Consider the following 14,546-nt stretch of genomic DNA (forward strand, 5'->3'; position numbering starts at 1 on the left):
GACAAAAAAATCTGGTAATTCCAATTTACCAGCAACAACTATAAGATTGCAGGGTAGCTGCTCTCGTACTATTATAAATAAATATTTTTCTGATTTAAGTCAAGTCAATAACACACATCATGTGCCAATTTAGTGCGCACCAAATTAAATGTATGATTTGTCATAGAAGCAAACAAAGTGATGAGAAAATAAATTGCTTGAAACCCTTTTCCCCTTGAACCATACATATGTTTTGGTCCTTCGCGCGACCCGTCGACTGCTCATATTGCGCAAGTGCGCATGCTCAGTCGTCCGTATTGTGCACTTGACGGATTGCGGTATATCTATAAATTTTGTTAAGAAGAATTTGTCTTCTTACAGACGCTACTTTTTGCACATGGCTTTCCGAATATGTTTAGGTAGTTCTATAGTCGCCCGGCGACTATTGGGGGACACTAACTTTCTTCATAGTACCTTTGTTTCGAGCAGCCGAATCCCCCTACCAGAACCTGTCAACACACGTCTTTACGCAAGTGGGCTTTTCTGTTTTGCGTCGTTACCAGTTTACTCAGTTTTTATTTGTACCTGTACTAGTATGACACAAAAACTGATCATTTTGGCTCATGCATATGTGGTATATTGTTTTGTTCCAGCGTTGTGGCTCGGTTGCCGAAGATTCAGTTCGGTGCCACAGATCACCGATGTGACCTACAAGCAGTTGAAGAAGCTCTTGGTCAGCGGCAAGGCTGTTGTTATCGATGTCAGGGAGCCATGGGAGCTTCGAGAATATGGCTCCATCCCTGGCTCTTTAAACGTTCCCGGTAAGTGTTGATATTCCATAATTGGAAATATTATGACAGAAGTGTGGATCCTCGCCCATGTGACGCCTCTCTCGAGAAGTATGGCGCCCCCTTCCATCGACAATGCACTGTACATATGCTTACAAAAGAAGTCACATTTTACCGTTGTCTTAAATTTATAAGATAACCTAAATGGAATATTTTCATCTCATGACTGTGTCCTAATGTCAAATTATGGAAGTGACTTGTTGCAAGACCTAATCGAACAAACAAACAAACACAATTTTGACCCCAGTGTCTATACCCAGCTAAATGCAATGTGAAAAATGATATGATGTATAATTGTAGTGATTACAAGTATTAAAAAAAACATCTTGGCCATAAATCTAAAATATTCAGTTGAGAAACCGTAAATATAGCAGTAACTGAGCGCGCCTTTGTGTGCGATCCAGCAATCCAGTTTATTGTGTGCCGTTCGGAACCTCAAAATGTCATATCTCGGGGCCGTCGGAAACTGACTCGCTGTATTATTTTTGCCTCCTGTCCGTGACTTACCTATAATATGTTCACAACCCATTATTGAAGGTCTCAACATACCAGCTGTGAAACACTGATGGGGTCATCTGTGTAGTGATGTCTTTGCAGTGGGACAGGTGACCACAGCTCTGCAGCTAGATCCAGAAGAGTTCAATGAGAAGTACGGCGGCGAGATGCCCCAGAAGGTGGACAACATTGTGTTCACCTGCCTGGCAGGCATCAGGAGCAAGAATGCATTAGAAATGGCCTCCGAACTCGGATACAAAGAGTAAGATTCCAAAAGATCTACAAGGTTATTTCCTATGTATGAATATTTGCTTTTGTTTCTGTAATGTGACGGAAAAAATGGTTTTGTAGACTTCATGATTCATTCTGCTGCTACCATCATCATCATTTAAGTCTTATAAGTCTTTTTCAAAAGCATACTTGGAAGCCCAAGGCATGCAATTAGTACCTTATCTACCAGTTGTTCACAAATGATAATCCAATGTGACTACAATCGATATGTGGGGGGGAAACATGCATCTATAACCCGCCACTTTTTCCCTCATTCTTTCAGAGTTCAGCATTACCCGGGTGGATGGCAAGACTGGGCAAAAAATGAACATCAAAAGTGAAGGGATAGCACGGACTCGAGCTTTTTTCCGTTGTTGTCTTAATGCTGCAATTTATCTGTAATTTACATACTGTATGTAATAAGAGTGAGATTTTGAGATTTTGATTTATTGTCTATACACATAATACTTGAAATATTTATGAATTTTTTTGATCTATCATTATTGACGAACCACACACCGGTAACATTTAATCCTTTTAATTATTAAGTACTTGATAGATGACATGCAAACAATGCCAATCAATATGATTACACTTGACTTGAATAAATGCAAGCTATTTCCTATGCAATGTTGAAAAAAAAAAAAGTATCAAATACTGTGAACAATGCTACGTTCGAGTTTATCTTCAAGATTTTGTAAACAGATCCATTCAATATTTGCAAAACTCTGAATTATTAAAGTTTTGATCTACCAAGGAGTTTTTTTCTTTTCAGTTGTGTATATATATTTGATTGAAATGGTCCAATTCATATATATGTCAATCTTGGGGGGCCTAACCCTGGCATGACTAATTGCTGCCTGCAAAGAATGCCTGTGAGGATTGCGTGCTGTATAATTTCTGATCAAGTGATGCTTTAGGTAACAATAGATAACCCCACTGAGCAGACCCGACCACTATTTTCTCCCCTTATATCACCGTGCCATGTCAACTGTAAAAATCAGACTACAACGCCCACCCCCATCTTCTGCCGGCTTATTTCCCCTCAGTAGTAGTTAATTCCATTTTCTGTTTTTCTGCATTTCTGCATACTCTTGATTTTAATCTGCCAAAAACAGACCAGACTAATAAGTACTAATTTGTGTCAAATCTTGCCAGGGCTCTTTGTCCCTCCACCGCCCTCATCAGGTCACCCTCCAGCTTCTGCTTGGCATTCAATTAAAGTCCCTCGTCCCATCAGAGCAGATCATGTCATATACTCCCTCCTCTGACTGGCCAGAGCTTGGTCTTCATGTTTGTCGACTGCCGTTGTGTATCCTCAAAGGTAGTGTGAACCTGCAGGTGAACCCTCATCGTTGATGGATGAGGGGATAGATTATAATTATTCAACCCACATACACGTACATGCTGATATACATACATACACAGAGACAAGAAATATCACAACTCAGCAGAAATATTCGTCAATCTTCACAAGGATCAAGGATGCTTGCCTATAGGTTCAGTTTTATTTCTGTCTACATGTGGAGCTCCACTGTTTGTGCTCCAAGATCAATTGCTTGAAGGGGAACTGTAAAACGTTGCCTGTATGACGTAAAACATTTGCATAAATTTATAGATACAGTCTTGTATTTGAATATTTATCTATTTCATACCTTGTCAAATGATGCTTCATAACTATTGTAATTAAAAAAATCATAAACATTTCTGTTTCTTGCTATTGATAGAATACTAAATATTAATAATAACATCATTAAAGGTAATTTGAGCAAATTTTTAATTTCAGAAGCGTGAATAAAAATGGTAGCACACCATGTCAATCACCACCAAAGTAATTCAGCGCATACAATCAGAAATAACTAAATGGGTCATAGTTCACAAAGCTGACCTTCACAAACAAGTGCATGTTCATTTCTTGCTCTTTACATAGGTGACAAAGTGAATGTGTGTTGTCGCCAATCTCTGAATGCCCTGGGATCAATTGTCAACCAATATAGGATGTCGTATGTCTTTTATCCAAAATTTACTTGGATGAGCTCCATCTTCGCCATGACCTTGATTATTTGAAAACATATGCAAGGATATGCATATGCACTTGTTAAATGAGCTGGCATACATCTACATATCTCCTTTCGAGGCCAGGCTGTTTATAACATGTTTCTTTTATGAAAATGTACCGTTCTCTTTTCATTATGAAGAGACAAGAATGACATGGTAGAGGGTGACCATTGGAAAAACAGCGATGCCTTTGATGACAGACAGCAAGAAATCCCAAGTGACCCTCTCTCTCACCCTTAAACCTTGACACTTCCATGGTGACCAAACCCCATGTCTGGGTAATGACCTTTGCCCTTGAGCAGATGACCATGAATGGCCTTTGCTATGGCATTGACCCCTGAGAGTTAAATATACCTCTGCCTTGCAATGATGACCTAATTTTTAAAACATTTAAGTGACGTGCACCATCATTTTAAACTCATCAGGAGTCATGTTAAGCCTATTTTCCTATGTACACATGGACAGATGGACGGACAGACCATCCTCAAATCCTAAATACATTTTTGTTTTGCTCATATTTTACTGAGCTAAAAAAAATAGTACAACTGAGAAAGAATATGGCAGTTAACCTGACACTTTCTGTAAGGCCAAAGATTCCATCGGTCAAATTTTGTCCTTACAACTGAATGACAGCATACAGCCGTTTCATGTCCTCATTCCATCCACTTCCACACCTTTTCTTCCTGCTACTGATTGAGAGCGATCGAATTTGGCCAGCAGATGCCAAACATGCTCAGTGTCCTACTTCAGGGGCTTGTAGCAGAGAAATGAAGCATACCAATCCCAGAGAAGCTGAAGAAAGGATAAGGAAGGCAACACATGATCGTCATTTCCAATTTTAATAATGCTACACAAATGCATGAGTTTAAATGAATGAAATCAGGATGTCACTGTGAATTGTTTCTGTTTGGCACATGGAGTCTCAGGATTTTTTGGGGTTTTAATGGGTCTATCCACACTGAAGGAGAGTGAAGAAAACTGTATTTAAAGTATGCATTATTCCATATGGGACAAACCTAACACATTTGACACATTTAACATAATAAATGCCAGAGTTACCATGTAGACATTTAAGAAACAAATTAAAGGTTACAGCAAATGGATGGCCCTTTTTTAATTTGAAAATTTTAATTGTTTGCATGTATACTCATGCTTGGAGGGGACAATTAGTTCGACTGTAGAAATGTCAATCGCCCCCATAATGACGTGCGGTCATGTCATTAGATCACATTTTGTTAAAACGATTTACTAATGCGCATCCAATCTGAAGGGACTGTATATATTCATATACGTAAACTTGACTTAAGGAAATCAGCTACAATAGTATTAAATGGTGGAAAGGATGAAATTCATCATGGATTTAATTAACAGCGTCAGTGTGTGCGTGAGCGGGCACTGTTTATCGTTCGCGCTGACAGCGGAGCTCTCCATGGTGCCTGACAAAATGCCGGCGCTGCAATAGATCAGGGTTAATAAAAATTGAATAAATAATATATTTCCATCAAAGCGTAAACGAAATTCCTCTTGAATCATTGTGCTTGGGTCACCTCAAATTTAAATCAGTTTAAAATTTAGCTAATTAAAAAAAAAAAAACACGATACAGACTTTTTTACAAAATGATGTAATGTTCCTTATTGGTAAGGGGATTGCTGTTACATTTCGGTTCAATTTAATTGTGACATTTAAAAAATAGTGAATTTGGTTTTTAATGTCACAATCAAATTGCAAGTATATTTTGTAACAAACAAGTTACAAAATATACTTGCAATTATTCTTTGTTGGCAAATTAAAATCCTAGAATTTGTATGATATGTTTATCTTATTCTATTAATTTATTTTATTTTTTAAAATGCAAGTTGATGTGACTATTTCTATTTGTGGCCATTTCCACGTTAAGTAACGGGCAATCCGTGGTCCACCATGAGGACATTTAACAAACCACTATGAAATTCGTGAGATAAAAGCCATAAAACATCGGGTCCTTTTCAAGTCTATATAGGCCAGTGGGTTGCGTGTTAGAAACATGCTCTTTGCCATTAGTTGTTTTGCATAGACTTTTGCTTTGCAGAAACATGCCGCACATTCAACTGGGTCACTAACCTTCATTCCGCGGCAAAAATGCAGGTTTTACCCTGAGAAGCGGGAAGGAACTGTGTATTCATCAAGGAGGCAAAAGTTGTGACTCTCTTAGAAACTGGTGATCTTCAGTCACTTTTGTGCATATGCTTTGGTGGCTAAATCCCAATTAGAGTCGGCTGACACGCTGCTCTATTCATGCGCGGCCCTGCCTGCATACATTTGCTGGGGAATGAACGGCTTAAATGGATGTGCCGCTAAATGCGTCGGACACCAGAGAGAATCGGCCTGAGTGACACTTTCTTTCTGAGGCACTCGAGTGAGAAAAGGTATGAATTTATAAGGTACAGCGAAACACATCAATTCACAAGACTTCACACGCCTTTGTCCGAATCTCCTCATGCGAGACAAAGTGAGTTTGAACCCCGGGAAATGGGACTGAAAAAGTCCCAGCGCGGAAACTTTTTAGAAACTGGATTGCCAAAACTTTTGAATAAAACCACACACGAACAGTCTGTGATATGCCTTGAATATGCTTTGGAGTATGAATCTGGATTAGTATCACAATCATGTCACATGGTGGGAATCCCATACAAGCTCAATTATACTATTCACGGGGGTCGCTAATATCCCACCCGCATTAACGAGATGGTCGGTCCTTGATGCAGCTTGCATTTTTCTCTTGTACTCTCAGCAAGGAAACACAACCGGTGCACACACACAAAAAAAAAAACACACAACTTGTTCTTGTTTTTATCTTTGTCCTCTTGTTGCTTCAAATCAGTAAAAGATGAATTAAATGCAATGGTGCAATGATGTCTGCTGAAAGAGGTGTGACTGATATATGCGGAGATGTCCACTTCCATGAAGAGAAATAATTAATTTCTTTCATTTTTTTTTCCCCTCAAAGCAACTTCTAAAACGTGGGAATCTTTCAGAAATAGGCCACACTGCAATGTGAGACAATGATTGGGCCGTGTTGAATAGAGCCAAACAAAGTTTTATGGGTCGACATAAAAAATGTGTTTTCTTGTGAGCTCACAGGGGTCTTAAATAGTGGGCCATTGAAACCAGTCCAGGAGAGGTGGTGGTGAACCCTTGGCACCGCTCAAGTATAGTCAGCGAGCATGAATGGAGATCCCTGGTGGGGTATTGCTCTAGCCTTGCTTTGCAGACAGGTTGTTCCTCTATATTCATGGCTCATAATGGCCAACCAGTTAAATAAGAGCCCCACCGCTTATAGTAAAACATCCCCAAAAAAAAAAAGGACTGGCAAGAGTCAAGCTTAGGCACCCATAAAACCTTCCTTTCCACTTCAAATAATTCAGTTCTTCCCAGGTCGTAATTAAATAGCTTTACAAAGTTGTCACTCTTGATTGACTCCACAATACTGTCATAGAATAAAGATCCAACCATGTAATTAATGTTTCTTTTTCTTGTGGAAAAAAGAGAAGAGACAATACCGCTAGTCAAACCATTTAAATTAATTTAATTTTCCATCCCAATTGCTTCCAAGCCTGCTTTCATGCTTGACACATGCAGTTAGCCTGTGACTTTTCTTGTTGGCTTCTGTGCACAACAGAGTGACTTTTAATCAGAAAAGTCCTCCCTTGAACAATGCAGGGTTGGATTTAGAGATAGGGATGGAACATGCTTTGCAACAGCACACGGCATGGATGGGAACCGGCGGGAGAAAAAAAAAAAAAAAAGCGATGCGTTAATAAATAACCTCCCCACCCTCCCCTACACAGTCAGGCGCTAACATTCCGTGTATTGATGAAATTGTTCGCGTGTCTTTGAGTGGACGGTGCGCAAAGGAGGGAGGCGCAATACCGAGCAGGAGCCTTTCACTCACTCACCCACGCATGCATCGAAATCGATGTGAATTGTTTGATCTATCATCATCTCCAAAGTGATAAAAATCTTGTGATTATCATTTCAATTAAACGCATTTGATTACAATTTGAATGATTGCTTGGCGTTCTATTACACTTAATTTTGTATTAAAATATTGCTGGCCTTGCGCCAGGATTGACGACACTTGTCGGCGTGGACAGGTCAAATGTTAACATGTTCAAGACCTGAATGGCTCGCCCACAGGTCCTTGCTCTCTTCATTTGTTTGGACTCATCACTGCATTATCAAAGGACCTATGTCAGTTTAAAAAAAAAAAAAAAAACTACTGCAGAACCACATGTTGGCGACTCCTTTTTCCACGCACTTCCTTTTTGGCTTTTATTATTAGTATCTTACGTTGAATAAATAATATTAGTCAGCAGGAAAACATTGATGCATTTTTCCTTTACAAAATTTATTTTCTTCTCTTTGCGCAAAACGCAATGCATGAAAATAACGCAACGCATGCTTTGCGACTTATTTGCTCTACATTGTATCAGTCATGATGGAACTCACATGAATATGAATTTTACCGGAATATTTTGCGCCCAAAAATGTATTCGGTATTTTTCTGAAGCTCATTATAAGGGAGACACGTGCCGCAAAATATAGAGTGCGACTCAAATAGAAAATACAATATGATAATTTGTGTAAGTGAGAATTAGAAAGATGTTGGCTGAGTTTGACCTTTTTTTTCCCCATTTTTTCCCTTACGCCCCCCCCCCCCCCTTCTCCCGCTGCTGGTGCTTCCCATTCAGTATACCTGTCTGATCTCAAGCCGGCACACGCCGAGAGTCAATAGAAGTTAACAAGTCCTCTAAACTTCCCTGATCCTTTTGTCTAAATGAGGACACAAAGGAGGAGAAGAATACCCCTCTTTGAAGTTTCTAAAAAGCCCAAAGAATGCTGGCAGAGTAGATTTAAAGTAGCCATTGATTCCTAAAACCTGCCTTGAATGGAGAGAATGGAAAGGGATGAGGATTTATGGTCAAATTATACAGTGGATTTGTCAGTTAAAATATCGGAACTGTCTGGAAGACAAAACCACATGCTGAGGATTAATGGTTGCTCTGGACCTTTGATTATGCATCCTCTTTTCTCTGCCCTTGACAAATTGGATTTTGGGGATGGGAAGGTCGCCTGGCCCTTTGTGTCTCCTGACCAGTTTGGAGCAATTCATTATTCGGCGGGGCGAGGGAAAATCTCCATGTGACCATGCAGGCCGGTGCGTCGCACTGTCCTCACAGCTGCTGAATTTGCCCAGCGCTCTCACACTCACACGCACGCGCACGCGCCCGCGGCCCCGCAAACTCAGGACCACTCTCTTCCCATCCGAGCCAGCCACACTAGCATCCCGGGCTGGGGAGGGGGTGGTCAGAGGGTTGGATAGTGGGAGGCGGAGGGGGTTACCTTTCCTACACCCATCACTAGAAAAGCGGGGTGCGTAACGCCACCCCTTCACTTTGAGAGCGGATATTGGCCGGTTCTTTTTCTCTCCTCTTCCCCCTTGAACCTTCTTCCCTGCACTCTCTCACTCGGCTTCCATCAGCCTTCATGGTTCTGATCTCACCCCACGCCATGCAAGCCACCCGGGCGTCCACCACCGTCAGTGTGGTTTCAGACTGTGGAATCCCGGCCGGGCTCCGAATAGGTCCGGTCCCTGGCATCTTTAAATTGGGGAAGTACCTGTCGGACCGCAAAGAAGTTGGGCCCAAAAAAAAGGTAACTTCACAACTGGATGAACTTTTTCATTTAATTTCATTTTTTTTTTTGTACGATATATCTTATTTGTAACTTTTGGAAAAAAAAATATCCACGTGCAGCTTTGACTCGCTCATGAAACCCGTGATCATTCATTTAAAAAAAAAAGTCTATATTACACATCGGAATTCCTTCAGAAAGAAAATAATAACCTTTTTAGATTTGTTTGTCACATCAATTGTAAAATATAGGACACATATCTGCAAATACTTGATTTACTGATTTTACTGTTGAAATAAAAGAACTCGATTTGGAAATGTTTTAAAAGAACACTGTCAAGATCGATTTCTCTTATCAATCGGTTCTGCCTGTCAGCCAGGAAATAATTGAGCCCAATCAGTGGCCAACTTGTCAGTCTGGGCGTCTACTTAACCGTTCTAATGGGCGAGCTGGCCTGCTGTGTGCGGCTTTCATGCCCTCAGCAGCCTCACATTTCTCTGCCTGGCGGGCCTGTTATTTCAATGAGTTACTTAATTTTAATGAAATATAGCCACAGCCAAAATGTCATCGGAGCTTGGATGAAAAAAACAATTTTTATTAAAAAATACATTCATGTGCAATTTTCAAATCAGTCCCGGACTTTATTTTATATGATATTTGAACCCAAAAGTAAAATTGTCACAGTCTTATTTATTGAGAAACAATAGTTAACAATTTGCCACTATACATGCATCTAGAGGCTGAGCCAGTTATTGTTGAGGCTGTCAGTGGTGGTGATTGATGCATCTAAATGCGTGGCCCCGGGCTGAGGGCGTTCATCAGGTGCAATCTCCGTGTCAAATGTCACGCTTGAATCTTTAATGTCCTTGAACAGTTTAAAAACGCTCTGACACTCCTCAAATTTGTTTCCCATATCAACTCAATTAGGCCTGTATGTCATTCACTTTAGTAAATTATCAGCGGAGCGGATAAAGACGCATTAACCGTGTTTTTTGGTCATGCGTGAGCGCAGCACCTCTTGGTGCCATATTCACGCTTAGAGGGAGGAATCGAAACAGATATCAATTTAAAAGTATACAAAACGCGTGTAGACTAATTGATATTTTAAAATAATCTGCTAATTTCTTGTTTTGATCAGATCCGTTTGGTGCGTGAAGAATGTGTGGATGAGTCCGGCTGTCCCGTGTCAGACTGGATCGGACACATCCGAGCCGCCAGAAACACGCAAGAACAAAATCTAGAGGCTGTGTCTGATCTACCTGGTGGACAGGTAAATATTAAATCCACGTGTTCTTTATCACGAATCACTTACGTTATTTATTTTTGTCATACAACTTTTGACACTCCCGTTTGTTTGCTTAATTTTCGAAGATATTTTACCGCGTGATGAGAGAAATTCCTGCAGGAGAAGAGCTCAGTGTTTGGTATTCAAACGCTTTGGCCCAATGGTACGACATGCCCACGACGGCCACCCCTACGCACGACGAGAAAGGTAGGCAAAACTCATCCTAAAAAATCCTTCTCACAATTAATCTTTGGTAAAATATCGGGCAAATTAAAGTTCGGTCATTTCTATCGACATTAGAGGGGCCGTTACTGCACTGTTAAAGGGAGCCAATATCAGTCTTTCCAGCGCTTTAATCTGGGATGGTGATCAATTAAATTTTCCCGAAGCAATCTTTTTAAAATATTGATTTAAATGTCTATTTTGCTGAAGTTATTTCGTTCGAAACCCATCACATTTGCGTATTTGCATTACATTTCCTTGATAATTATGACATTTGTGTAATTATACAACCACCGCTTGATTTAAAAAAATGAGATAACTATTAGAAAAAATAAAATAACCTTTAAATGAACCAAAAAGAACTATATGTGAGCGCCCTTCTGTAAAAATCAATTCCAAGATGAAATGGAACGATGTGTAGTTTGACATTTCAAACTTATTTCTACCAATTTGTCTCCTAAAAGGCTTCTTCTTTCTTGCATTCACAATTTTGTATTGTGCTTTGTATGAAGGGATTATTCTAAACCCTTGTAATCTCAACAAAACACCAGCTCATTTGGAGTTAATCCGTTCAAAAATAAATCAAAAGATTATCAAGAACCCACTTCAAATAAATTGCATTAACAGGCAATGGGTTATATATATTTTTGTAGCCGATCAAAAAAAATCCGATCAACACCGCAAGCAACTACAATAAAAAAAAAGAGGAAAAAAAACACCATGATTACCGTGTTTGAATTTTGGGAATTACAAAAATAAAAACCTTCATCACATACAAAAAAAGAAAAAGAAAAAAACTGTCCATGTCTCTGCAGCCTCAAAAAAAAAAAAAAGAGGCTGGTTATTCAGTTGGGGGTTAACGAATGTCACGGTGCCATTAATATTCATTTATTCAAAAGCAAATAAATTCAAAAAACAAGTGCTTCACGGTAAATTAGGTGGGTGCGTTAAGGTATTGTGAGCTAATGAATACTAACTTTTATGTGGGGTGTATATTGCCCTGATTCTCGGGCCCAGCACACCGCGTGTGTAAATTCGCTCGTGGACATACGCTGGCTCCCATTATTAGGCGTCAACAGATGGGCCAGCGTCATTGTTTCTACAGACTTGCGATTTCAAGCCACAGCTGCTGTCACTTCCACGGGAAAGGAAAAGTAGAACCTTCAATGCATCGCCAGATTGGGCTGGGCGTTTGCTCTTTTGATGGGCTCCGTTAACAATGGCCCGGGTGAGGATTACAAAATCATTACATCTATATCAACCTCTGAATACTCGCCAGGGAGTCATTAAAAAGATGACTCGCCCTGGCTGTCACCATTTGCATCACCCAAAATCCGATCGGCTCTGACCTGTTAAAAGTTCCTTTCAAGGGAAAATGTATTTTAGTAATCATGCTATACTAATGAAATTAACTATTTCTTGAGTCCCGTTATACATTTTCGTTCTCGCATGTAGTGGAGATTGGGAGTGATATTCAATGATTATGTTTATTATTTTGATTGTATTGTAAAACTTCACTGCAATACATTGGGGGCTGTTTCGAATATTTTGAACTTCCCAGTTCAGCTAAATAAGATAACACAACTTTTAGATTTTTTTAATGCAATTCAGTTCTGAATGAACAACAATCGCACTAAACATTAAGAATAAATTAATCACTTTGATATGCTGATTGTTTATTATTATTATGATTATTATTATTACTACTGCTAATATTAGTAGTTGTAGTAGTATGTTGCTGTAGTCGTGTAGATATTGAGTGAAATTTGTCAATTGTGTTATCGTAGATTATTATCATATCACATAATACACTAATAATTGGACTCATCATAGTTCATAAAACAATCATAATTATTATTTGTTTCAATCAATTATTTGGACTTGGAAATATTTACCAGTGTCTTATGTGTCATGAGTGTAATCAGTGACGTTTTTATTGTTATTATTACTATCTATTTACTATTATTATTTGACAATTTTTATCACAATTGATGTTTAATTCGTCTTTTTTTGTTCTTTTGTGCAGGTGAAGAGCGCTACATCTGTTGGTACTGTTGGAGAATCTTTAAATACCCCAACACACTCAAAGCCCACGTACACTTCCACTGCGCGCTGAGCAATGGGCGCGGGTTTGTGAACAGCGAGCAAGCCAGAGGCACGGAGAACTTCAGCAGATCTCCAAAGTCTGGAGACATCCCCAACACGTCTTGCTCACCCAGGAGCTCTCAAAGCATCTCCTCCGACTCCAGCAGGAAGTCACTGACCTCGCCTTTCTTGGGCAAGGCCGGGTTGGTGAAAAAAAGTAGCTCAGAGGAGCAGGACAGAGCCCTGGACATGAGTGTCACTTCATCGCGGAACCAAGGACACATGCTCGGCTTTGGCGCCACATCCTCCATGCTGAGTTCTATGGGCTTCCACCCGGGTGTCCGCTCCGCATTCAAGCCAACAGGTGTCGCGAAGGTCCCGGTAGTTGACACGCATCGAGAGGATTCCAGCTCCAAGATGGGTGTCTTGGGATTCGGCAAAGTCATCGGGAACATGAAACCGATACGAAACATGGTGGGCGAGACGTTAAACGGAAGCGCGAATCCCACAGCAAAATGTACCCCAGGGATAGGTGACGCTCCAAGTATGGTGCCATGTTCCAACGCCATCAGAGGCTTCCCGTTGCTCCCTCATATAGAGGAAACGTCGGCTTTCAAACACGTCGAAAGCCGAGCCCACGCCGGGCTGTCCCCCTCCCGGTACCCGCACATGCATCCGGGACTCCACTTTGAAAGGTTCTCTCTGCCCAACTTCGACGGCGTCAAGACTTACGGTGGAGACTGTAACATCCCCCTGATGCCCTTCACTGTTTACAACGGAGAGTTTCTGTACAGTTCGCCGTATTACCCTCTTAAATTCCACTTCAGCAATCTTCTAAAGTACCCGGAGTCCATGCCCTACTTTGGCGCGCCCTCCCTCAGTCAAGACATGCAGGGCACAATCACCAACATTGACCGGGAGATAGCTATGCACACGCAACAGCTGTCTGAAATTGCCAATGAGAAGAACCGGACCAGACTGGACCCCTTGCCCACAGGTAGCACCGGCAACTCCAGCTCCGGCAAACCAAAAAAGGGACACTTATGTCTGTACTGTGGCAAACTGTACTCCAGAAAATACGGTCTGAAAATCCATATGAGGACTCACACCGGCTACAAGCCGCTCAAGTGCAAAGTGTGCTTCAGGCCCTTCGGTGACCCCAGCAACCTGAACAAGCATATTCGGCTCCATGCGGAGGGCAACACCCCCTACAGGTGCGACTTCTGTGGCAAAGTTCTAGTCCGGAGGAGAGATTTGGAGAGACACGTCAAGTCCAGACATCCCGGTCAGAGCGTCAAGAAGCTGGAAGACAAGGCGGGCCTGTTCGACGACGCCGAGCTGAAGAGCGACAATGACAGTGACGTGGACGTCTGCTTTACTGATGACCAAAGTGAGCCTGAATCCAGCAAGAATAACGACTGAGACTCAACTACAAAAAAAAATAAATAATATTATTAAATCTGGCTTTGAATCCTGCCCTCCACTCCTCCAACATTTTATTTATATCCTAATCCTCCACACTTTAAACTATGTCAGCCAGTTGAATCCCAATTCATTGACATTTTTATTGCTCTTTTTCAAAGGGACGTTTCTCGTAATAATACAAGCCCATAAAGACTGTCAAATAATC

General features: G+C 40.8%; 2 protein-coding genes across 5 annotated transcripts; both read left to right on the forward strand.

The window, feature by feature from the left end:
* The first annotated feature begins 286 nt into the window (after window positions 1-286).
* On the forward strand, window positions 287-2,348 carry tstd3 (thiosulfate sulfurtransferase like domain containing 3). Of its 3 annotated transcripts, XM_085918774.1 has the most exons (4): window positions 287-512; window positions 633-800; window positions 1,425-1,584; window positions 1,876-2,348. In XM_085918774.1, exons 1-4 carry the CDS (start codon window positions 377-379, stop codon window positions 1,931-1,933), a joined length of 522 nt encoding a protein of 173 aa, XP_085774900.1. In that variant the 5' UTR covers window positions 287-376; the 3' UTR covers window positions 1,934-2,348. The 3 variants fall into 3 exon arrangements, with proteins under 3 accessions (XP_085774900.1, XP_085774899.1, XP_085774898.1); XM_085918773.1 differs by having other exon boundaries at window positions 287-800; window positions 1,425-1,608; XM_085918772.1 differs by having other exon boundaries at window positions 287-800.
* Window positions 2,349-9,177: 6,829 nt separating this feature from the next.
* On the forward strand, window positions 9,178-14,338 carry prdm13 (PR domain containing 13). Of its 2 annotated transcripts, XM_085919072.1 has the most exons (5): window positions 9,178-9,345; window positions 10,463-10,594; window positions 10,696-10,816; window positions 12,858-13,357; window positions 13,400-14,338. In XM_085919072.1, exons 1-5 carry the CDS (start codon window positions 9,178-9,180, stop codon window positions 14,336-14,338), a joined length of 1,860 nt encoding a protein of 619 aa, XP_085775198.1. The 2 variants fall into 2 exon arrangements, with proteins under 2 accessions (XP_085775198.1, XP_085775197.1); XM_085919071.1 differs by having other exon boundaries at window positions 12,858-14,338.
* The last annotated feature ends 208 nt before the right edge of the window (window positions 14,339-14,546 follow it).

The sequence above is a fragment of the Syngnathus leptorhynchus genome, chromosome 8 (assembly GCF_054491065.1).
Source record: "Syngnathus leptorhynchus isolate UIUO chromosome 8, UIUO_Slep, whole genome shotgun sequence".
In the NCBI taxonomy this organism is placed as follows: Eukaryota; Metazoa; Chordata; class Actinopteri; order Syngnathiformes; family Syngnathidae; genus Syngnathus; species Syngnathus leptorhynchus.

What these genes read in the sequence shown, in the direction of transcription:
- tstd3 (XM_085918772.1), top strand. Translation starts at nt 377, where the DNA reads ATGGCTTTCCGAATATGTTTAGGTAGTTCTATAGTCGCCCGGCGACTA. An exon ending in TGGCTCTTTAAACGTTCCCG is followed by an intron (nt 801 to 1,424) that starts GTAAGTGTTGAT and finishes ATGTCTTTGCAG; the next exon opens with TGGGACAGGTGACCACAGCT. An exon ending in TCCGAACTCGGATACAAAGA is followed by an intron (nt 1,585 to 1,875) that starts GTAAGATTCCAA and finishes TCATTCTTTCAG; the next exon opens with AGTTCAGCATTACCCGGGTG.
- prdm13 (XM_085919071.1), top strand. Translation starts at nt 9,178, where the DNA reads ATGGTTCTGATCTCACCCCACGCCATGCAAGCCACCCGGGCGTCCACC. An exon ending in AAGTTGGGCCCAAAAAAAAG is followed by an intron (nt 9,346 to 10,462) that starts GTAACTTCACAA and finishes TGTTTTGATCAG; the next exon opens with ATCCGTTTGGTGCGTGAAGA. An exon ending in CTGATCTACCTGGTGGACAG is followed by an intron (nt 10,595 to 10,695) that starts GTAAATATTAAA and finishes TAATTTTCGAAG; the next exon opens with ATATTTTACCGCGTGATGAG.